At 51.8% G+C, this 25,929-nt stretch overlaps 1 protein-coding gene across 5 annotated transcripts in view; it reads right to left on the reverse strand.

Moving 5' to 3' along the window:
* Window positions 1-25,929, reverse strand: part of LOC116956471 (uncharacterized) — a 142,710-nt gene that overhangs the window by 54,015 nt on the left and 62,766 nt on the right. Inside the window, exon 1 of one of the 5 annotated variants that reach the window (XM_076054319.1) lies at window positions 1,203-2,055. The exons of the other annotated variants lie outside the window; for them this stretch is intronic. Within the exon in view, the coding sequence (XP_075910434.1) occupies window positions 1,203-1,258 (56 nt within the window). The 5' untranslated portion in view covers window positions 1,259-2,055. Of the gene's footprint in view, window positions 1-1,202; window positions 2,056-25,929 lie in introns of those variants that run through there. 5 annotated transcript variants of the gene reach the window in all.

The following is a 25,929-nucleotide window of genomic DNA, read 5'->3' on the forward strand; positions in this document are numbered from 1 at the left end:
AAGTAGGGATAATCCATCATCATCATCACCATCACCCACCTACAGTTCTACATACACCCAAGTCTTGGCGTGCACATTTGTATTGGACCAACGTCCCGGGCAGGTGGTACAACCGGCTAATCCTGTAATTACTGCGAGATTTGCCAGCCCTGGGCCTAGACACGTCGGTGCCGCGATGGCCATCGGTAAGAGCAAATGACGTTACGGGATCGAGGGGTTGGTGGAGCCACAGGTGACTGCGGTTGCCACGCGTCCCGGTTTTCGCAGGGACGTTACCGGCTTGGGTTGAGTCAACCAGCCGGTTCTTTGGAAGTCTATCAGCCTTAGTTTTTTTTAATTATTATTAAAGTGCCAGTTTTGCTTAATAATCCACCACTTAAGACGCTGCGAGTCTTCACTGTCTTCCTCCAGCTGTTCCGATATATTCTTCACCGCCTGCCCACGGCATACATCGGTTGCGCGCGTGGACTGCAGAGGTGGCAACCGTACCGATGATTGGGGGGGCCTTTGAATTCAGGGGCGTCAGGGTTCGAGTCCCTTTCGTGAGCCACGAGGCCCACGGGGGTAAAGTCGTGGAGTCAGAATGGAGACCATTAACGCTCCCTCCGTCTACTCGGAGGAGAAGTCTCAAATCGCCTAAGCCAAGAGAGCCTGGCGTCAGAATTGGGTTGTTCGTCCACCGTTCCTATTCATTAATCGCTGGCCTACTTGTGGTAGGGGGCGAGGCGGAACGGTGCGCCAGGGTTTAATAAAAAAAAACGCAAACGTATCAGGAAGAGATAACGTTCCATGCGCCGCACAGATAGATTCAAGAATCCGGCGGCGCGTGCTTTGCTTCAATCTGCTGGCCCATCTCGCGCCTTACAACGCCCCTGCAGCCCCGTCCCCCCCCCCCCCCATGCAATTGATAACCAGGCTCAAAAGAGCTTTACGGCGCATCGGATTCCTCCAGTACGAACGCAGATTCCGATCCAGGCCGGTTTAGGCGGCACGATGAGATGGAGCGACACTTTCGGGGTGAGTCGACCTCTAAGCAGAGTAGGAGCAGCTGAAGGTAAAAAAGAAAACCCCCCACAAATATACAACCACAACACGAGAGACGGATAAGGCGGCCAGGTACACGCTGAACGTTGGCCCAACGTCGTCTCAACGTCGGCCGAACGTCGTGTTTACTGGGAAGGCGTAAGAAGACGCAGACTCACCTGAGCAGGCTCTGAAAAGCTTTCTTGCTTGGTATGCGTTGCAGGGCACTTGCCATGCTTCTCAGCGGAGACAAAGTCTCGAGCAAGAAGTTGGTGGTGGTTGGTGGTGGTTGTGATTGGTGGTGACCCGGAGCGAAGGGAGGTGGAGGACAAGTGGGACACGGAGATACGGGAGAGAGGGGGGGGGAGGTACAGGACAGGGTGGCACGGGGAGAGACAGGAGGACGCGGGGAGACACGTGGAGTACACACGTGGAGACACACACGTGGAGTACACGGGGAGACACGTGGATGTCGTGGAGACACAGGGAGACACGTGGAGTACACGTGGAGAACTGGGGGAGGACGCGGGAGTTTAACGGGGTTCAACTGCGAGTCCCAGCCAGGTGAGGAGTCGGTCACGGTGGGTCAAGGGAGACACAGCGGAGACAGACGGCGATACATGGGGGGCGAGTGGGGAGAGAGAGGCACAGGGTGAGTGAGTGGTGGGTGAGTGGAGGTTGAGTGGTGGGTGAGGCGAGGCTAGCAACAAGCGGCACAATGCCACTCCAGGGAGAGTAAAGGAACGCTCTCTCGCTCTCTCCCCTCCGCTCTCTCTTCCAATGGCTGCTGAGGTTCCTCTCCGGCTTTCTCGCTTCTTATTCGCGGCGCCACGAACGAGCCTCGGCCGAGAAGGGCAGCGAGCGAGCAACAACAACAACAAACAGCAACAAACAGCAACAGCAACAAACAGCAGCAGCAGCTCCGGCGCGTGCGAGAAGGAGCGTAGCACGAAACGGCGCAAACTCCACCGCCACAAAAGCAGCAATCCCCTTCCACTCCACGTGCAGTCCCTCCCACATCCACCAATCTCACCCTCCTCCTCCTCTCATCCCCACCCTCTCATCGCCCCCCCATCCCCCTCGACAGCTCTCCCCTCCTCCACCACCTCCCAGCTTCTCCCTGAGTCAGCTGCAAAACCCCCCCCCCCCCACACACACAGCCACTCCACTTCCAAAGCTTGCCTCTCTCCCTTCCCTCCCTCCCTATCCTCTCTCTCCATCATCTCCCTCCGTCCCTCCCCTCTCTCTCTCCATCATCACTCTCTCCCCCTCTCTCTTTTTTTACGATCAGAGGAAACAAGATGATGCTCGGTGTAGTCGGCACTTTGCTTCGTTCATCATTTCGGGGTTTTTTTCAATGCTTTGCTTTATGTAAACCCCCCCCCTCCTTTTTAAATAGAATATTTTACGCTCTGCTCTCCCCTCCTCTCCCCTCTACCCCCTCTCTCTCTACCCCCCCCCCTCTCTACCCCTTCCCTCTCTCTACCCCCTCTCTCTCTCTACCCCCTCTCTCTCTACCCCCTCTCTCTCTACCCCCTCTCTCTCTACCCCCTCTCTCTCTCTACCCCTTCCCTCTCTCTCTACCCCTCTATGTCTACCCCTTCCCTCTCTCTCTACCCCCTCCCTCTCTCTACCCCCTCTCTCTCTACCCCCCCTCTCTCTCTACCCCTCTCTCTCTACCCCTCTCTCTCTCTACCCCCTCCCTCTCTCTACCCCTCTCTCTCTACCCCCTCTCTCTCTCTACCCCCTCTCTCTCTACCCCCTCCCTCTCTCTCTACCCCCTCTATCTCTCTACCCCCTCTATCTCTCTACCCCCTCTATCTCTCTACCCCTCTCTCACTCTACCCCCTCTCTCACTCTACCCCTTCCCTCTCTCTACCCCTCTCTCTCTACCCCCTCTCTCTCTCTCTACCCCCTCTCTCTCTCTACCCCCTCCCTCTCTCTACCCCTCTCTCTCTACCCCCTCTCTCTCTCTACCCCCTCTCTCTCTACCCCCTCTCTCTACCCCCTCTCTCTCTACCCCCTCCCTCTCTCTACCCCCTCCCTCTCTCTACCCCCTCCCTCTCTCTACCCCCTCCCTCTCTCTACCCCCTCTCTCTCTACCCCTTCCCTCTCTCTACCCCCTCTCTCTCTCTACCCCCTCTCTCTCTACCCCCTCTCTCCCTCCTCTATGTCCCCCCTGTTTTGTATGTAAATTTGTATTTATTTATCCCCCCCTCCTCTCTCTCTCTTGTTTTAATAGTCCACGGTTTTTTTTATATCTCCTTCGTCACCCAATGGAAGCCGCAAACTTTGCTCACACTCTCCCACTCACCATCACATGACATAGATCTCTTCCACCCCCCCACCACCACCCCCCTGTATCGCCTTCGACAAGACTCTCTGCTGCAAGTTCTGTTGGCGAGGAGCGACCCATGAAGGTCGGCAGGAACCACGACTGCCGATTATTACACAGCCACGCAGTCACGCAGTAATTTGAGGCCGAGTCGAACCTACAGGGAGCCAGGACCCAGGACCTGCTTTCACGAATCATCGTCACCGGTGGCGGCGGTGGTCGCGAGCTGGCGGCCCGGAATCGAACCGGGGTCGGCGGGGTTTCGCGTGGCACAGAAGCCGCAACCACTGCGTCACCGCTCCCCACCAACGCCACCGCCACCACCGCCACACAACATTGGTGCTAACAAATCGTCGGTACCGTATCTGCGCCCACGCCCAGTGGCCACAACGGAAGAGCGCCCAGGTCGCGCGTGATTTTTAAGAACCCCAACGGCTTCCTGGGTCATTCCCCATTGCTGAAATACAATTTGTAATAAAAAAAATCTGTAGCGATCGTAATAATAATAATTTTAATGTATTTATAATGCAGGGTTGTTGTTTTTTTTGGGGGGGGGGTTTGGGTCAGATCGCGTCAATGTATAAATGCGTCGTTAAATCCGCCACCAGACCGACACCGGCAATTAGTAAGGGTTGTCACGGAAACAGAATTGGCATGTTCAGAATTGGCCACGTCATCGTCGTCATCATAGTCATCGTCGTCGTCATCGCCATCATCGTCGTCAATGTCGTCATCATTGTCATCGGCGTTATCATAGTCATCGGCGTCATCATCGTCGTCAATGTCGTCATCATAGTCATTGTCATCATCGCCATCATTGTCGTCAATGTCATCGTCATCATTGTCATCGGCGTTATCATAGTCATCGACGTCATCATCGTCGTCAATGTCGTCATAGTCGTCGTCATCATAGTCGTCGTCATCGTCATCATAGTTATCGTCATCATAGTTATCGTCATCATTGTCATCGACGTCATCATCATCATCATCGTCATCATCGTCGTCGCCTTTCATGCCATCCTTTGTGACCGTTAAGCAAAATTGGTGGACCTGCTTCGACAAGAACACGTCCCCGAACGGGGTTCATGTGGACCAATGGTCGAGACTAAGAACGGAGTTACAGCCAAAGTGGGGAGCGAAAAACAACTACATCGTGAAGGAAAACGTTCTGACCCCGAGCCCTGTCGAAAAACAGCTGTATAGTATAGAACGAATTCTTCTGCCGTAGCTGATCACTGTTACAACGCTGTGGGTGATCACTATAGTTTTCTCCGATAACAATGTTCTCTGCAAACCCACGGGTTTTTTTTTATCAGAGATTTGTCCACGAGGCAATTCAGATTTACAAACACAGACACAATTTCAACCGAGAGGATGGTTTCAAATTAAGCAATCATTGGAAAGATGTTCTAAATCAAACCAAACATTAAACTAATTTTCAATGGTACAGTATATTTATTCAAGTAGTGGTATCCCAAACTTTCACAGCAGCTTATTTCCCTTCACACCAACATTATGTAAACTCCCCCCCCCCCCCCCCCCACCGTGCCGGTCCAGTACATCATTGTTATGCTTCATCATTGTTATGCTACATCATTGTTATGCTAATTCCTTTGTCAAGGCGTTTTTTTGTTTCCTTCCACACAGCTTAAAGGACGCGACCTGGGCTTGGCTGTCTTCACTCCAACGCTGTCCTCTGGACAGTCCAGTCCCTTCACCTGATGAAGGCCACTTGTGTTGTGGCCGAAACGTCGTGATTTTTTGTTATTTTATTTTTACCTACGTGACTTTACCGAATAGAACCAAAGAGTACAGCTGTATAGCTCATCGGATTCCTCCGGTACGAATAAAGAGTCTGCTTCTGATTTTGATTCAACTCTGTGGTTGGGGCATTGATCGTGCCCAAGAAGGAGACAGCCTCCGTCCTTCATCCAGCAGTGGATTGACCATGGATCGATGATGACGGTGGTGATCAATTATGATGATGATGACGGTGACGGTGGTGGTGGTGATGATGGTGGTGGAGTTCCGACCGCATTAGCTGAGTGTGCTCTTTGAATTAAAACCACGTGCTCGCATCTCCACGCACTTTCATTTATGCACCACCATCATCATCATCACCGCGACCACCTTTGGACCGGGCACGCGCGCGTGTTTGTTGACCCGTGCGCCGACGATTATCATCTGCAACCGGTGCTGGGCCTCACCTAGGTCGACTCGGCCTCAAACGAGTAGCCCATGCGCGGCGCTGAAGTAAACATCGCCACTTGGGGGAGACAAAGGCGGTCGGGCGGTGGTTGCTGGCCACCCGGCCGCTTCCGTGTGCCACGGTGCCGGCCTTCATAGGTGGTGCTGCTGCTGCTCGCTAACGGCACTTGCCCCAACAGTCTGTTCAGGGCTACACGGGGGAGCTTTGTCTTTGTGTGTATGCACGTGGGGAGCGGTGGTGCAGCGGTTAGCGCTACGAACCCGGCGACCCGAGTTCGACTCCCGCTGACGGTCACCAACACCGGTCCTTGGGCCTCCCCTAGGTCGACTCAGCAGCAAACGAGTGCCCGGTGCGTTGTGTAAACATCGCCACTTGGGGAGACAAAGGCGGCCGGGCGTGGTGCTGGTCACCCACCCCCTCTCGTGCCACGATTCCGGCCTTCACAGGTTGCTGCTCGCTAACAGCACTTGCCCCAACAGTCTGTTCAGGGCTACACGGGGGAGCTTTGTCTTTGTGAGCCTGATAGGGAGAGCGGTGGCGCAGTGGTTAGCGCGCCGAGCTACACACAATGGGATTTCTTTCGGTTTAATTCGTAAAGGGTTTTGTTCAGTCACACATCTGTTCAGGGTTTCGTTAGGCTTCGGGTTTATGATCTTGTAAGGCACTGTGAAGCCGCGTGGTGTGTGTACGTCAATGGTACCGTACAGTGAGGGAAAAAAGTATTTGATCCCCTGCTGATTTTGTACGTTTGCCCACTGACAAAGAAATGATCAGTCTATAATTTTAATGGTAGGTTTATTTGAACAGTGAGAGACAGAAAAACAACAAGAAAATCCGGAAAAACGCATGTCAAAAATGTTATAAATTGATTTGCATTTTAATGAGGGAAATAAGTATTTGACCCCCTCTCAATCAGAAAGATTTATGGCTCCCAGGTGTCTTTTATACAGGTGACGAGCTGAGATTAGGAGCACACTCTTAAAGGGAGTGCTCCTAATCTCAGCTTGTACCTGTATAAAAGACACCTGTCCACAGAAGCAATCAATCAATCAGATTCCAAACTCTCCACCATGGCCAAGACCAAAGAGCTCTCCAAGGATGTCAGGGACAAGATTGTAGACCTATACAAGGCTGGAATGGGCTACAAGACCATTGTCAAGCAGCTTGGTGAGAAGGTGACAACAGTTAGTGCGATTATTCGCAAATGGAAGAAACACAAAAGAACTATCAATCTCCCTCGGCCTTGGGCTCCATGCAAGATCTCACCTCGTGGAGTTGCAATGATCATGAGAACGGTGAGGAATCAGCCCAGAACTACACGGGAGGATCTTATCAATGATCTCAAGGCAGTTGGGACCATAGTCACCAAGAAAACAATTGGTAACACTACGCCGTGAAGGACTGAAATCCTGCAGCGCCCACAAGGCCCCCCTGCTCAAGAAAGCACATATACATGCCCGTCTGAAGTTTGCCAATGAACATCTGAATAATTCAGAGGACAACTGGGTGAAAGTGTTGTGGTCAGATGAGACCAAAATGGAGCTCTTTGGCATCAACTCAACTCGCCGTGTTTGGAGGAGGAGGAGGAATGCTGCCTATGACCCCAAGAACACCATCCCCACCGTCAAACATGGAGGTGGAAACATGCTTTGGGGGTGTTTTTCTGCTAAGGGGCAGGACAACTTCACCGCATCAAAGGGACGATGGACGGGGCCATGTACCGTCAAATCTTGGGTGAGAACCTCCTTCCCTCAGCCAGGGCATTAAAAATGGGTCCTGGAGTGGCCTAGCCAGTCTCCAGACCTTAATCCCATAGAACATCTGTGGAGGGAGCTGAAGGTTCGAGTTTCCAAACGTCAGCCTCGAAACCTTAATGACTTGGAGAAGATCTGCAAAGAGGAGTGGGACAAAATCCCTCCTGAGATGTGTGCAAACCTGGTGGCCAACTACAAGAAACGTCTGACCTCTGTGATTGCCAACAAGGGTTTTGCCACCAAGAACTAAGTCATGTTTTTCAGAGGGGTCAAATACTTATTTCCCTCATTAAAATGCAAGTCAATTTATAACATTTTTGACATGCGTTTTTCTGGATTTTGTTGTTGTTATTCTGTCTCTCACTATTCAAATAAACCTACCATTAAAATTATAGACATCATTTCTTTGTCAGTGGGCAAACGTACAAAATCAGCAGGGGATCAAATACTTTTTTTCCCTCACTGTACTAGTGTAATGTATAGTAGTGTATAGTGTAGTGTATTGTTGTGTAGTGTATAGTAGTGGTGTATAGTAGTGTAGTGAAAAGTAGTGTAGTGAAAAGTAGTGTAGTGTATAGTAGTGTATAGTAGTGTATTGTATAGTCGTGTATAGTAGTGTAATGTATAGTAGTGTAGTGTATAGTAGTGTAGTGTATAGTGGTGTATACTAAGTGTATAGTGTAGTGTATAGTGTAGTGTATAGTCATGTAGTGTATAGTAGTGTAGTGTATAGTAGTGTATAGTAGTGTATAGTCGTGTATACTGTAGTGTATAGTCGTGTAGTGTATAGTAGTGTAGTGTATAGTATTGTAGTGTATAGTCGTGTATAGTGTAGTGTATAGTCGTGTATAGTAGTGTAGTGTATAGTAGTGTATAGTGTAGTGTGTAGTGTATAGTGTAGTGTATAGTAGTGTATAGTGTAGTGTACATTGTAGTGTATAGTGTAGTGAATAGTGTAGTGTATAGTGTAGTGTGTAGTGTATAGTGTAGTGTATAGTGTAGTGTATAGTAGTGTAGTGTATAGTAGTGTATAGTAGTGTAGTGTATAGTGTAGTGTATAGTAGTGTATAGTCGTGTATACTGTAGTGTATAGTCGTGTAGTGTATAGTAGTGTAGTGTATAGTGTAGTGTATAGTGTAGTGTATAGTCTTGTATAGTGTCGTGTATAGTGTAGTGTATAGTAGTGTATAGTAGTGTAGTGTAGTGTATAGTAGTGTATAGTGCAGTGTGTAGTGTATAGTGTAGTGTATAGTGTAGTGTATAGTAGTGTATAATGTAGTGTATATTGTAGTGTATAGTGTAGTGTATAGCGTAGTGTATAGTGTAGTGTATAGTGTAGTGTATAGTAGTGTATAATGTAGTGTATATTGTAGTGTATAGTGTAGTGTATAGCATAGTGTATAACTGCTCTGTTGTGTTTAATTTGTTGTCCTCCCCCCGCACCTCCAATTAGCCTCGTTGGCTACGTACGGTGAAACAGAGTTCAACACACAGAAACCCATAGACTCACACAGACACCCATAGACTCACACAGACCCATAGACTCACACAGACACCCATAGACTCACACAGACACACATAGACTTACACATAGACCCATAGACTCACACAGAGACCCATAGACTCACACAGACACCCATAGACTCACACAGACACACATAGACTTACACAGAGACCCATAGACTCACACAGAGACCCATAGACTCACACAGACACCCATAGACTCACACAGACCCATAGACTCACACAGAGACCCATAGACTTACACAGACACCCATAGACTCACACAGACCCATAGACTCACACAGAGACCCATAGACGCACACAGACCCATAGACTCACACAGAGACCCATAGACTTACACAGACACCCATAGACTCACACAGACCCATAGACTCACACAGAGACCCATAGACTTACACAGACACCCATAGACTCACACAGAGACCCATGAACTTACACAGAGACCCATAGACTCACACAGACCCGTAGACTCACACAGAGACCCATAGACTCACACAGACACCCATAGACTCACACAGACACCCATAGACTCACACAGATCCATATACTCACACAGACACCCATAGACTCACACAGAGACCCATAGACTTACACAGAGACCCATAGACTCACACAGAGACCCACAGACTCACACAGAGACCCATAGACTCACACAGCGACCCATAGACTCACAGAGACACCCACATACTCACACAGAGACCCATAGACTCACACAGACACCCATAGACTCACACAGACACCCATAGACTCACACAGACCCATAGACTCACACAGAGACCCATAGCCTCCCACAGACACCCATAGACTCACACAGATACCCATAGACTCACACAGACACCCATAGACTCACACAGACCCATAGACTCACACAGAGACCCATAGACTCACACAGATGCATAGATTCACACAGAGACCCATAGACTCACGCAGAGGGCCATAGACTCACACAGTGATCCACAGACTCACACAGAGACCCATAGACTCACACAGAGGCCCATAGACTCACACAGAGACCCATAGACTCACACAGAGACCCATAGACTCACACAGATCCATAGACTCACACAGAGACCCATAGACTCACACAGAGACCCACAGACTTCACACAGAGACGCATAGACTCACACAGAGACCCATAGACTCACACAGAGACCCATAGACTTACACAGACACCCATAGACTCACACAGACCCATAGACTCACACAGAGACCCATAGACTTACACAGACACCCATAGACTCACACAGAGACCCATAGACTCACACAGACACCCATAGACTCACACAGACACACATAGACTCACACAGGTCCATAGACTCACACAGACACCCATAGACTCACACAGAGACCCATAGACTTACACAGAGACCCATAGACTCACACAGAGACCCACAGACTCACACAGAGACCCATAGACTCACACAGCGACCCATAGACTCACAGAGACACCCACATACTCACACAGACACCCATAGACTCACACAGACCCATAGACTCACACAGAGACCCATAGACTCACACAGATGCATAGACTCACACAGAGACCCATAGACTCACACAGAGACCCATAGACTCACACAGTGATCCACAGACTCACACAGAGACCCATAGACTCACACAGAGGCCCATAGACTCACACAGAGACCCATAGACTCACACAGAGACCCATAGACTCACACAGTGATCCACAGACTCACACAGAGACCCATAGACTCACACAGAGGCCCATAGACTCACACAGAGACCCATAGACTCACACAGAGACCCATAGACTCACACAGATCCATAGACTCACACAGAGACCCATAGACTCACACAGAGACCCACAGACTTCACACAGAGACGCATAGACTCACACAGAGACCCATAGACTCACACAGAGACCCATAGACTCACACAGAGACGCATAGACTCACACAGAGCGCCACAGACTCAGAGACCCACAGACTCACACAGAGACGCATAGACTCACACAGAGACCCATAGACTCACACAGAGACCCATAGACTCACACAGAGGCCCATAGACTCACACAGAGACCCATAGACTCACACAGAGACCCATAGACTCACACAGAGACTCATAGACTCACACAGAGACCCACAGACTCACACAGAGACCCATAGACTTACACAGAGACCCACAGTTTGTTGTCCTTCCCCCGCATCTCCAATTACCACGCTTGGCCACGTACGGTGTGAAAGAAGCTCAACGTACGTACCTTACAACTATAACAATACGATGATGCTGATGAAAGTAACGTCAACCCGTAAGGCGCCGCTGAACAGCGCTCGCTCGCTCTCGGTGAGAGACAGAGAGAGAGCGAGACAGAGAGAGACAAAGAGAGAGACAAAGAGAGACAGAGAGAGACAGAGAGACAGAGAGAGACAGAGAGACAAAGAGAGACAGAGAGAGAGACAAAGAGAGACAGAGAGAGAGACAGAGAGAGACAAAGAGAGACAGAGAGTGAGACAGAGAGAGAGAGACAGAGATAGACAAAGAGAGAGACAAAGAGAGAGAGAGAGACAGAGAGAGAGAGAGAGACAGAGAGAGACAAAGAGAGACAGAGAGAGAGAGACAGAGAGAGACAAAGAGAGACAGAGAGAGAAACAAAGAGAGACAGAGAGAGAGAGACAGAGAGAGACAAAGAGAGACAGAGAGAGACAAAGAGAGACAGAGAGAGAGACAAAGAGAGAGAGAGACAAAGAGAGACAGAGAGAGACAAAGAGAGACAGAGAGAGACAGAGACAAAGAGAGACAGAGAGAGAGACAAAGAGAGACAGAGAGAGAGAGACAGAGAGAGACAAAGAGAGACAGAGAGAGAGACAGAGAGAGACAAAGAGAGACAGAGAGAGAGACAAAGAGAGACAGAGAGAGAGACAGAGAGAGAGACAAAGAGAGACAGAGAGGGAGGGGGTCGCAGACTCAAGAAGCGCCAGGATGCAGGAACCACAGACGAGGAGTGGGAAGGCACCGGCAGCTGTCGCAGCAGCCACGCGGCGGTGAGGAGCCGGCTGCAACCGACAATCGCCCCGAGCTCTGCGATCCTCTATATATTGAGGCAGGGCGGCACTTTCGCCGACATGGCATCGTCAATGTGAGTGAGTGAGAGGGCCCCGCCACACATATTTGAAACTATTTTTGGGGCTTGACAGCAGCACGATGATGATGTTGTCACTCTTTGTGCATTGTGTCCTGAGAGGCCGCACGACGTCAGCGGGCCCCACTAAAGGCCACCAGGGGGCCACACTAAAGGCCACCAGGGGGCCCCACTAAAGGCCACCAGGGGGCCACACTAAAGGCCACCAGGGGACGCATTAAAGGCCACCAGGGGCCGCACTAAAGGCCACCAGGGGCCCCACTAAAGGCCACCAGGGGCCACACTAAAAGCCACCAGGGGGCCACACTAAAGGCCACCAGGGGGCCCCACTAAAGGCCACCAGGGGGCCACACTAAAGGCCACCAGGGGGCCCCACTAAAGGCCACCAGGGGGCCACACTAAAGGCCACCAGGGGCCACACTAAAGGCCACCAGGGGACGCATTAAAGGCCACCAGGGGCCGCACTAAAGGCCACCAGGGGCCCCACTAAAGGCCACCAGGGGCCACACTAAAGGCCACCAGGGGGCCCCACTAAAGGCCACCAGGAGGCCGCACTAAAGGCCACCAGGGGGCCGCACTAAAGGCCACCAGGGGGCCCCACTAAAGGCCACCAGGGGGGCACACTAAAGGCCACCAGGGGCCACACTAAAGACCACCAGGGGGCCCACTAAAGGCTACCAGGGGGCCGCACTAAAGGCTACCAGGGGGCCCCACTAAAGGCCATCGGGGCCCCACTAAAGGCCACCAGGGGCCGCACTAAAAGCCACCAGGGGGCCACACTAAAGGCCACCAGGGGGCCCCACTAAAGGCTACCAGGGGGCCCCACTAAAGGCCACCAGGGGGCCTTACTAAAGGCCACCAGGGGCCGCACTGAAGGCCACCAGGGGGCCGCACTAAAGGCCACCAGGGGGGCCACTAAAGGCCACCAGGGGGCCACACTAAAAGCCACCAGAGACCACACTAAAGGCCACCAGAGGCCACACTAAAGGCCACCAGAGGCCACACTATAGGCCACCAGGGAGCCTTGCAACCAAGAACACAGTGTGAAGTGATTTTTCAATTATTTAATGAGTGCTGTGTAGATAAAATGTTGGTGTGTGTGTGGGAGGAAACCGGAGCATAGATTTACGTAGATTATTCTGCTGTACAAATCGATTCTATATCACAGAGTTTCCAAAATGGCAGTCTAGGGATTACAAAACTCCGCCTACCACCACCACCACGCTCTGTCCTTCCGCGTTCACCAATGTACTACCCCTGCTGCCATCGTGAACAAAAGTGCAATATAAAATTGCCCGATTATATACATATGTAAATAATGTGTCGATTCGTATGTTTGATGTTGTTGTTGTGACGCAACAATGCCCTGATCCACAAACATGAATGAAATATCACAGTGACCCATAGAGACATCACAGAGACCCATAGAGAGACATCACAGAGACCCATAGAGACATCACAGAGACCCATAGAGACATCACAGAGACCCATAGAGACATCACAGAGACCCGTAGAGACATCACAGAGACCCATAGAGACACCACAGAGACCCATAGAGACATCACAGAAACCCATAGAGACATCACAGAGACCCATAGAGACACCACAGAGACCCATAGAGACATCACAGAGACCCATAGAGACATCACAGAGATCCATAGAGACACCACGGAGACATCACAGAGACCCATAGAGACATCACAGAGACCCCTAGAGACATCACAGAGACCCATAGAGACTCATAGAGACCGATAGAGACATCACAGAGACCCACAGAGACATCACAGAGACCCATAGAGACATCACAGAGACACCACAGAGACATCACAGAGACCCATAGAGACATCACAGAGACCCATAGAGACATCACAGAGACCCATAGAGACATCACAGAGACCCATAGAGACATCGCAGAGACCCATAGAGACATCACAGAGACTCATAGAGATCCAAACTCATGGAAACGCACAGAGACCCATAGAGACATCGCTGATGGTGTAGTACTCTGCCGCTGCTGACGCGGTTATCTGTGGCTTGTCCACCTGAATGTGAAATTGAAGTCGTTGCTCTGCATCTACATCAGCAGCCGTACGACACGAAGAAGAAGAAGAATGTTGCCAATGCAGCAGAAGCCGCATCATCATGAAATCATTTGTTGAGCGGATTCGCATTTATCAGAGTCTCAGCATACCGAAGCAAGCTCTGGGTTCGCCACAAAGTCTCCGCGCTAAACGTCTCAACAAAAGCGTTTGTATGAACGAAATAATAATAATAGGTTTTGCCCTATCCGCCAATAATACATGCTTATTTTTTCATACTTTGATACCGGCAAAAAGAGGTCCCATGTTGTAGCTGCTCACCCCGAGTTTTCAATGCCCCGATGGTGGCATTGTCCTGGTACTGCTCTCCTGGCCTGACACTGCTGGTGAGACTGGGCCCTAAAGAAGGCTGTAGCCGTCTCTGCTGTAGGCCAATCAGTTTCACAGACAATACCCATAGATTATTATTATCAGAGCCCTGTTATGTTTGCATGTTCACCACGGGTACCATGTGTGTGTGTGTGTGGTTAATGGAGTTACTTGATTCATTTGCAAAGAGGTATTCCTCTATTCGGCGTGCGAACATCTTAACGCAACTCCTGTTTGTTGTCAGAAAGGGTAAAAACCGACTCTTGTTTTTTTTTCATACTTCGACAGTGGCGAAATAAAATTTGAAAAAAGGGGGGTCCCCGCTTCAAAAGCGTCCGTTTTGCTTCGGACTCGCGAATTATTCCCCTCCGGAGCGCTTTCGTCCGCCTCGCTCGCCGCCTTTCACCGACGCGGAACGTCAAGCGGCCGTACGTTCTTTGTCCTTGCACTACGAGCCACGATCAGTCCACTGCTGGATGGGAGGCCTCCGGGTCCTCCTGCCCGTCACCGCCTCGCTCCCGCGCTCTCCTTCCCCGCGACGGCTCCTAGCGACGTAGCGACCCTCCCCCGGCTACTCCTGCGCCCCGGGCTCATTTGGTCGCTTCGTCTCCACGTTCGGAGGAGCTCTCGGCACGCGCGTTCCTCCATCCCCTCCATACCCCTCCCTACCCCTCCCAACCGCCTCTCCACCTTCGGCTGCCACTCCGTCGTTAGTCTCGACCATCGACGGCCATCGCCAGGTCCGTCCGTGACGCCTCCCCCAGGCCCCCCCCACCTCCCAGGCTCACCCGCCCCGCAAAGGCCCTTCTGTGTGAGTCTGGCTCGGGGCCAAGCAGGGCCAGGGGCCAGGGCTAGTGACGTGTGCATTGCGCGTGACGTTACCCACTACTCCGCGAGGTCACAGCGTCACCGCATCGCCTACACACGCGTCTCGCCAATCGATCGCCGCGGGTGACGTCAGCGGCACGGCACGGCACGGCTTCCGCAGTGGAAGAAAAAAAATTCTTGGCTTACTCCTGAGCCGAGCCGGGCTGGCTCAGTTGCGCCAGTGGGAAAGAGGTAACCCCGGCAGGCGTGCGTGTCGTGATTGTGCGCGCGTGTGTGCGGTGTGCGCCCACAGGTCGCGAGCTTTTATAAGTCACTAAAAAAAAAACCTCACTAAGCGAACTCTGAATATGATTTGGGGAAGCGAAAAAATATATATACGTAGAAAAATATAATAAGAGTATTTTTATTAAATCCGACCCCAAAGAATGATGTCAGACTGCATGACACCAGAATAAAAATAAAGTAGACAATATACAATACTTCAACGTCGGCTAGCAACCGAAACCAGGTTGCCCAACCCCACGCGGAAGGGACGGATGAACAGGAAGATTAGGTGCCCAGCAACCACAACACAAGGGCCCAAAACACACAACACACACACCACATACACTACACCACACACACACCACACAAACACACCACATACACCACACACAACACACACACACCACACACACACCACACACACAACACACACACCACACCACATACACCCCACACACACACCACACAAAACACACCACATACACCACACACAACACACACACACCACACACCCCATACACCACACACACAACACACACACCACACCACATACACCACACACACACCACACACACACCACACACACAGCACACATACAGCACACACACAACACACACACACAACACACACACCACCCACACACACACCACACACACACCACACCACATACACCACACACACAACACACACACCACACACACAGCACACACACACACCACACACACCACACACAACACCACACACACAACACCACACACACACACAACACACACCACACACAACACACACACACCACACACACAACATACACATACCACACCACATACATCACACACACACACTACACACACACCACACACACAACACACACCACACACAACACACACCACACACACACCCCACACACACAACACAAACACCACACACACACACACACCACAAACACCACACACACAACACACACACCACACACACACCACACCACATACACCACACACACAACATACACACACACCACACACACAACCCACACACAACAACAACTGTGGGGGGAGGGGGGCACTAGGCGCAGCCCTGCAAGTGCGCGCCAACGGCACCGCCAGCACGAAGTGGGCTTATCATCTCGGGGAAATTTATAACAGCCGAATCAGAATATTTATTTCTACTGCAGGAGGAATCCGATGAGCTCTATAGAGCTTGTGGTTTTTGTTTTTCCACAGATGTTCAGTTGGGGCACGGGACAAGAACGTTACAACAACAAACAGTACCAAAGAAAAAACAGCGGGGCAAAGTACAAGAAAGGCAAACAACTCACCCAAACACGGATACACAAATACCAACACCAAATCATCCACATCCTACTGCCAGGTAAAGCCAACTTAGGGGATTCGCTTGTCTTTTTCAGAAGCGACCAGGCCGATCACAATTGATAGCTCAATGAAGCGGCTCGTCGTCGTCACGTGGAAATTAATAGGAGCGGTCCCAAAAAAAAGAAAGACTCCAAACGCATTTTCGTACCGACTATCATGAGCCAAGAATGTGTGTGTGCAACGCTCGTGACGTCACTCCACGTCGACCAGCCCCCCTCATTAATAATCATGACCATGTGACGTCCTCCAATTGGACACCCCAACCATTAATATTAATTAGCGGGTGACGTCACTCCACATGGGGGGGGCGAGGCGCCTCCTCCCCCCTCCTCGGCGTCAACTTACAACCCTCACTACAAAGGCCGAACCCTCACGTCACGTGATCTCACCCTCACTACACAGGTAGAACCCTCACGTCACGTGATCTCACCCTCACTACACAGGTAGAACCCTCACGTCACGTGATCTCACCCTCACTACACAGGTAGAACCCTCACGTCATCACGTGATCTCACCCTCACTACAAAGGCAGAACCCTCACGTCATCACGTGATCTCACCCTCACTACACAGACAGAACCCTGACGTCACGTGATCTCACCCTCACTACACAGACAGAACCCTCACGTCATCACGTGATCTCACCCTCACTACACAGAAACCTCACGTCATCACGTGAGCTCACCCTCACTACACAGAACCCTCACGTCATCACGTGATCTCACCCTCACTACACAGAACCCTCACGTCACGTGATCTCACCCTCACTACACAGAACCCTCACGTCATCACGTGATCTCACCCTCACTACAAAGGCAGAACCCTCACGTCATCACGTGATCTCACCCTCACTACACAGGCAGAACCCTCACGTCATCACGTGATCTCACCCTCACTACACAGAACCCTCACGTCACGTGATCTCACCCTCACTACAAAGGCAGAACCCTCACGTCATCACGTGATCTCACCCTCACTACAAAGGCAGAACCCTCACGTCATCACGTGATCTCACCCTTACTACAAAGTCAGAACCCGCACGTCATCACGTGATCTCACCCTCACTACAAAGTCAGAACCCGCACGTCATCACGTGATCTCACCCTCACTACAAAGGCAGAACCCTCACGTCATCACGTGATCTCACCCTCACTACACAGGCAGAACCCTCACGTCATCACGTGATCTCACCCTCACTACACAGGCAGAACCCTCACGTCATCACGTGATCTCACCCTCACTACAAAGGCAGAACCCTCACGTCATCACGTGATCTCACCCTCACTACAAAGGCAGAACCCTCACGTCATCACGTGATCTCACCCTCACTACAAAGGCAGAACCCTCACGTCATCACGTGATCTAACCCTCACTACAAAGGCAGAACCCTCACGTCATCACGTGATCTCACCCTCACTACAAAGGCAGAACCCTCACGTCATCACGTGATCTCATCCTCACTACTAAAGGCAGAACCCTCACGTCATCACGTGATCTCCGTGACGCTGCTGTTGAGACATCGAAGTAAAAAGGACGTCGTGATGAACAAGGGATTATCACCTTTAAATGAAACAGGCCTGGGTCACATGCGCCCTTGTGAATTGCACGCGAATTGATGCAATGAATATAACACGTCGCGGTCTGCGCTTTCCGCTTGCAAGTTTAAGATTTACTGCAATACACCCCCCGTCCTTGGACGGGCAAAAGGCGAGTTCTAAAGGTGGAGGGAAAAAAGACGGAGGGCCTGGTAATTAAAAAAAATAATCCACGCGACCACGTGGAGAGAGAGAGAGAGACACCGCAAACTCCAAATATACAGCAGCAGGCGTGATCGAAGCCACGACCTTTTGCACACCAGGCGAGGGAGTTAACATCTCCTAGCCACGGCTTCAGTAGGGCAAGCGCACTCCCCACTCATCGTCACCACACCGCCCTCCCCCCGTGCCAACCTCCAACAACAACCGGTGTCAACCTTCAACAACAACCGGTGCCAACCTTCAACAACAACCGGTGCCAACCTTCAACATCAACCGGTGCCAACCTTCAACAACAACCGGTGCCAACCTTCAACAACAACAACCGGTGTCAACCTTCAACATCAACCGGTGCCAACCTTCAACAACAACCGGTGCCAACCTTCAACAACAACAATCGGTGTCAACCTTCAACAACAACCGGTGCCAACCTTCAACAACAACAACCGGTGCCAACCTTCAACAACAACAACCGGTGCCAACCTTCCACAACAACCGGTGCCAACCTTCAACAACAACCGGTGCCAACCTTCAACAACAACCGGTGCCAACCTTCAACAACAACAATCGGTACCAACCTTCAACAACAACCGGTGTCAACCTTCAACAACAACCGGTGCCAACCTTCAACAACAACCGGTGCCAACCTTCAACAACAACCGGTGCCTCCTTCAACAACAACCGGTACCAACCTTCAACAACAACCGGTGCCAACCTTCAACAACAACAATCGGTGTCAACCTTCAACAACAACCGGACCCCCTTGACAGCTGGCGGGCACCCCTCCCTACCCGGTTAATGGACACGGGAAATCGACCCAGCCAGAGATCATCGCCACACCCCGTGTAGCTCACCGCACCACCACCATCATCATCACCGTGAATTATTCTCGCCGTCTCTATCCGTCAGAATTCTAAACGAGCGCGGCGCGTTCCACTAAAGCGCCCCCCACCTCCCCCCCCACCACCCACCCCCCCACCACCCCCCCACCCACCCACCCGACAGCGCCAATTACGAACGCGCGCACGACAGACGGTGCAGTCACTCTGCCCACCGCTACCACTGCTCGATTTAAACCTCCACAATCACACCCCCCCCCCCCAGACCGTAATTGGCCCAGACATCAACTGGTAATCACACGCTGTCACATGTCAGGCCTCATTGAATCGTCGCTGCGTTGCCAGCGCTGTCAGGCGACGCCAGGAACGAGTAGGAATCCGGTTCCGACTTGTTTGGTACGCGTGTGTGTGTACGCATGTGTGTGTACGTATGTGTATGTGGTTGTGGGGAGCGGTGGTGCAGCGGTTAGCGCGCTGCACTATGAACCTGGCGACCCGGGTTCGATTCGCGCTCACGGCCAACACCCAATGACGATTATCTGAACCGGTCTTGGGCCTCCCCTAGGTCGACTCAGCCTCAAACGAGTACCTGGTGCGGTGGATAAAAACATTGCCACTGGGGAGACAAAGGCGGTCGGTACGTGGTGCTGGCCACCCACCCCCTCGTGTGCCGTGCCGCGCCTTCATAGGTGCTCGCTAACAGCACTTGCCCCTACAGTCTGTTAAGGCTACACGGGGGATCTTTATCTTTGCCTCAATAGTGCACCTGGGCTGGCACACGCAAGGTGCACGACTGTGGGGAGCGGTGGTGCAGCGGCTAGCGCGCTTGCCCTACTGAGATGTTAACTACCTCGCCTGGTACGCAGGAGGTCGTGGGTTCCATCCCGACCCTGACGCCTACTGCTGCTGCTGCTGTATAATTAGAGTTTGCGTGTCTCTCTCTCTCCCCGTGGTCGCGTGGATTTTTCTCCGGGTCCTCCGGTTTATTTTTATTTTTTTAGAATCAACAACATCACACGCCTTTCAGGGTATTTTGGCTGCTATAAATGTCCACGTGATGATGATGATGATCACACTTCGTTGAGCTATAATTCGCGATGGGCCAGGTCGCTTTTGTAAGAGACGAAAAAAAGAGACCTCCTTACAGCTCATTGGGGCCTAACCTGGGTAAAAAAATTGTTTTTTTTAAATAGTTACATAGTTTAGTGGCGGTTGTTGTTATTGTTGTTGTTTACACACCGAGTGAGTGAACGCGCGTATCTCCGTTCGTTCTCCGGGAGAGGGATCATCGCCGCTTGGCGGGTGACGGACGTAAAACATCGAAGTGTCCTCGGCACGCGCGTCTCAGCAGCTTTTCCATTCAGGCCCCCCCCTCATCCTCCGCCTCTTCATAGCCTTCGCAGAATGTTGGGGCAAGTGCTGTTAGCGAGCAGCAGCCTGCACGGCACACAAGGCGATGTGGCTGGCCCGTGTAACCATTTGAGGCTGAGTCGACCTAGGGGAGGCCCAGGACCATCGCAGATAGCCGTGAGCAGGGATCGAACTCGGGCTGGGTCGGGTTGGTAGCGGAGTGCATCGCGCGAACCGCTTGTGCCACCGCTCCCCAGCAGCACAAAGATCCCCCCATGTAGCCTCGAGCAGGCTGTAGGGGCAAGTGCTGTTAGTAGCGAGTAGCAGCACCTACTGAAGGCCCGCACTGTGGCACACGAGGGCGTGGGTGGCCAGCACCACGCCCGGCCGCCTTTGTCTCCCCCTAGCGGCGATGTTAACACACCGCGCCAGGTACTCATTTCAGGCTGAGTCGACCTAAATGTCACCCGGTGTTGGCCGTGAGCTCTCTCCAACTGCTGTACCAGTCACGAATTGGCTACGTTCTGTTCACGTGACGCAACCTTCCTATTAGGCTGTGTCGGGTGGTGGCGGGGTGTAACGACACAGTTTTATTTACCCAAAAAAACAACCTCTAATATGAATAAGATTGGTCGTGAAAGCCTCATCTCACTGCGTGTTAAACGGAGATTAATTCTCTCAAAATGCCCTTGTCCTCGGAAGCTACTACTACTACACGCTCCCATATATATCTCCTGATATATAAATTGATATGTCAGCTGTATTTTTACTTGCAAAAAAAAGACCCCGTGCTGATGCTGCACATTTAGACAAGAGTCGAGAGATAAGGGGGAGGGGTGTGGGGGTGTGTGTGGGGGGGTGTGTGGGGGGATGTGGGGGGGGTGTGTGTGGGGGGGTGTGTGTGTGGGGGGGTGTGTGGGGGTGTGTGTGGGGGTGTGTGTGGGGGGGTGTGTGGGGGTGTGTGTGGGTGTGGGGGTGTGGGTGTGTGGGGGTGTGTGTGGGGGGGGGTGTGTGGAGGTGTGTGGGGGGGTGTGTGTAGGTGTGTGGGGGTATGTGGGTGTGGGGGTGTGTGGGGGTGTGTGGGGGTGTGTGTGGGGGGGTGTGTGGGGGTGTGTGTGTGTGGGGGTGTGTGGGGGTGTGTGTGGGTGTGGGGGTGTGTGTAGGTGTGTGGGGGTGTGTGGGGGGGTGTGTGGGGGTGCGTGGGGGTGCGTGGGGGTGGCGTGTAGGCAGGGTACATTGGGATGAACGTGCCCACTAGTGGATCGTGCGCCGTCTTCAGGATCGCCGGTCATCAAGATCACCGATCATCAAGATCACCAGTCTTCAGGATCACCGATCATCAAGATCACCGATCATCAAGATCACTGGTCTTCAGGATCACCAGTCTTCAGGATCACCGGTCATCAAGGTCACCGATCATCAAGATCACCAGTCTTCAGGATCACCGATCATAAAGATCACCGATCATCAAGATCACCGATTATCAAGATCACCGGTCTTCAGGACCACCGGTCATCAAGGGCACCGGTCTTCAGGATCACCGGTCATCAAGGGCACCGGTCTTCAGGATCACCGGTCATCAAGGGCACCGGTCTTCAGGATCACCGGTCTTCAGGATCACCAGTCTTCAGGATCACCGGTCATCAAGGGCACCGGTCTTCAGGATCACCGGTCTTCAGGATCACCAGTCTTCAGGATCACCGGTCATCAAGGTCACAGATCATCAAGATCACCGGTCTTCAGGATCACCAGTCTTCAGGATCACCGGTCATCAAGATCACCGGTCTTCAGGATCACCAGTCTTCAGGATCACCGGTCATCAAGGGCACCGATCATCAAGATCACCGGTCTTCAGGATCACCGGTCATCAAGGGCACCGGTCTTCAGGATCACCGGTCATCAAGGGCACCGGTCTTCAGGATCACCGGTCATCAAGGGCACCGGTCTTCAGGATCACCGGTCATCAAGGGCACCGGTCTTCAGGATCACCAGTCATCAAGGGCACCGGTCTTCAGGATCACCGGTCATCAAGGTCACCGATCATCAAGATCACCAGTCTTCAGGATCACCGATCATAAAGATCACCGATCATCAAGATCACCGATTATCAAGATCACCGGTCTTCAGGACCACCGGTCATCAAGGGCACCGGTCTTCAGGATCACCGGTCTTCAGGATCACCAGTCTTCAGGATCACCGGTCATCAAGGGCACCGGTCTTCAGGATCACCGGTCATCAAGGGCACCGGTCTTCAGGATCACCGGTCATCAAGGGCACCGGTCATCAAGATCACCAGTCTTCAGGATCACCGGTCATCAAGGGCACCGGTCATCCTTGGCTGCCCCCATCCTACGCGGCGACAGCACCGTCGGCAGGTTTTGCCGGAGGCGGTTCGGCAAATCTCTCCGGTCGCGCGCGAAGACAAAGATCCCCCGGGTAGCCCACACAGGCGATCGGGGCAAGTGCTGTTAACGAGCAGCACCGATGAAGGCCGGAAACGGGACGCCAAGGGGTTGGTGGCCGATCAGCAACGCGCCCGACCGCCTTTGTCTCCCCAGTGGCGGTGTTTGCTGCACACCGCCCCAGGTGCTCATTTGAGGCCCGGTTCGACTTAAGGGAGGCGCGGGACCGGTTCGGATCATTCGCCGATGCGCACACGCGTCAGTCGATCTCATCGGTTCACCACCGACAGCGAGCCGCTTGCTTAATGAATGAGCGGATGGGTGAACGGGTGAGCGGGTGAACGTATGAGTGAGTTAGAGTGTTAGTGAGTGAGTGGGGGGAGTGAGGGAGTGAATTAGTGAGTGGGTGAGTGAGTGAGTTAGAGTGTTAGTGAGTGAGTGGGGGGAGTGAGGGAGTGAATTAGTGAGTGAGGGAGTGAATTAGTGAGTGAGTTAGAGTGTTAGTGAGTGAGTGAGGGAGTTAATTAGTGAGTGGGTGAGTGAGTGGATGAGTGAGTTAGAGTGTTAGTGAGTGAGTGGGGGAGTGAGGGAGTGAATTAGTGAGTGGGTGAGTGAGTGGATGAGTGAGTTAGAGTGTTAGTCAGTGAGTGGGGGAGTGACTGAGTTAGTGAGTGGGTGAGTGAGTGAGTGAGTTAATGAGTGAGTGAGTGAGTTAATGAGTGGGTGAGTGAGTGGGACGGAGGGTGAGTGAGTGAGTGAGTGGATGAGTAGGTGAGTGAGTGGGTGAGTGAGTGGGTGGGTGAGTGGATGAGTGAGTGGGTGGGAGGGTGAGTGAGTGGGTGAGTGGATGAGTAGGTGAGTGAGTGGGTGAGTGAGTGGGTGGGTGGGTGAGTGGATGAGTGAGTGGGTGGGAGGGTGAGTGAGTGGGTGGATGAGTGGGTGAGTGACTGAGTGAGTGAGTGGCAGGGTGAGTGAGTGGGTGAGTGAGAGGTTGAATGAGTGAGTGGGTAGAATGAGTGAGTGAGTGGGAGTGTGAGGGAGTGGGTGAGTGAGTGGGAGGGTGAGTGAGTGAGTGGGTGGATGAGTGGGTGAGTGAGTGGCTGAGTGAGTGAGTGGGAGGGTGAGTGGGTGAGTGAGTGGGAGGGTGAGTGAGTGAGTGGGTGGATGAGTGGGTGAGTGAGTGGCTGAGTGAGTGGCTGAGTGAATGGGTGGATGAGTGGGTGAGTGAGTGGCTGAGTGAGTGAGTGTGAGTGAGTGGGTGGATGAGTGGGTGAGTGAGTGGCTGAGTGAATGGGAGGGTGAGTGAGTGGCTGAGTGAGTCGCTGGGTGAGTGAGTGGGTGACTGAGTAGCTGAGTGAGTGAGTGGGTGAGTGGGAGAGTGAGTGAGGGAGTGGGTGGATGAGCGTGTGAGTTGGGGAGTCTTCATGACAACCCACACTGCACAACCGATGTCTCACGTGGCGCTTCGAGAGCCCGCACTCGGTCAGCGAGGCCGCTATCGCATCGGGCGTCCCGGCATCCCGCACTCTGCTGAATGAATGTCCCCTCTGGACGTCTTCCCGTCGTCCGTCAAAAACGTTGGGCACCATCCCGCACTTCTTTATCGCCATGACATGTGCTGTACCACCCCGCCCCCTCCTCCCACACACCTATTGTAACGTTATCGCCGTTATCAATTACAGACGAAGATCACGTGATAGAGGGGGGGGAGGAGGAGGAGGGAGGTGAGTGTTTAACAATCATCGGGCGCGTGCAGCGAGGAGAGCGTTCATGTGTATTTGAATGGATTGGAGGGCGGGGAGAGTGGGAAAATTTGGTGAACGCAGAGTTCGTGAGAGGCGCCGATTTTAACGACGCCCGTGACCCAAACAGTGCCGGATGAAGCTGTTGCGGGGAACTGTAGCACATGCTGTTACGAAGGGGCCCTTAATAAAATAAAAACACGTAAATATTAAAACACAATTATTATTTTTTTACTTGCGCAGTAAAGCAATTGTAATTGTTTTCATTTGCTATACAGCCCAGGTGAATAAATACGACAAATCGCGGTATAGTACTATAGTAATAGAGCAAGTGCAGAATCACCGAACCGGAATTGGTAGCTTGAAAGCATTTAGCGCGGGGCCCGTAGCTACTACTACATATGTAGCTACTACTACACATGTAGTAATAGCTACATATGTGTAGTAGTATCTACTACATATGTAGTAGTATCTACTACATGTGTAGTAGTAGCTACTACAACACGTATTAGTATCTACTACATATGTAGCTACTACTACATGTGTAGTAGTAGCTACTACAACACGTAGTAGCTACTACAACACGTGTAGTAGCTACTACAACACGTATTAGTATCTACTACATATGTAGCTACTACTACATGTGTAGTAGTAGCTACTACAACACGTAGTAGCTACTACAACACGTGTAGTAGCTACTACACGTGTAGTATATGTAGCTACTACATTATGTAGTATATGTAGCTACACGTGTAGTATATGTAGCTACACGTGTAGTATATGTAGCTACTACATGTGTAGTATATGTAGCTACTACATGTGTAGTATATGTAGCTACTACATGTGTAGTATATGTAGCTACTACATGTGTAGTATATGTAGCTACTACATAATGTAGTATATGTAGCTACTACATAATGTAGTATATGTAGCTACTACATGTGTAGTATATGTAGCTACTACATGTGTAGTATATGCAGCTACTACATGTGTAGTATATGTAGCTACTACATGTGTAGTATATGTAG

This window comes from Petromyzon marinus, chromosome 65 (genome assembly GCF_048934315.1).
Source record: "Petromyzon marinus isolate PM22_M1 ecotype Great Lakes invasive population chromosome 65, UKy_Petmar_22M1.pri1.0, whole genome shotgun sequence".
NCBI lineage: Eukaryota > Metazoa > Chordata > Hyperoartia > Petromyzontiformes > Petromyzontidae > Petromyzon > Petromyzon marinus.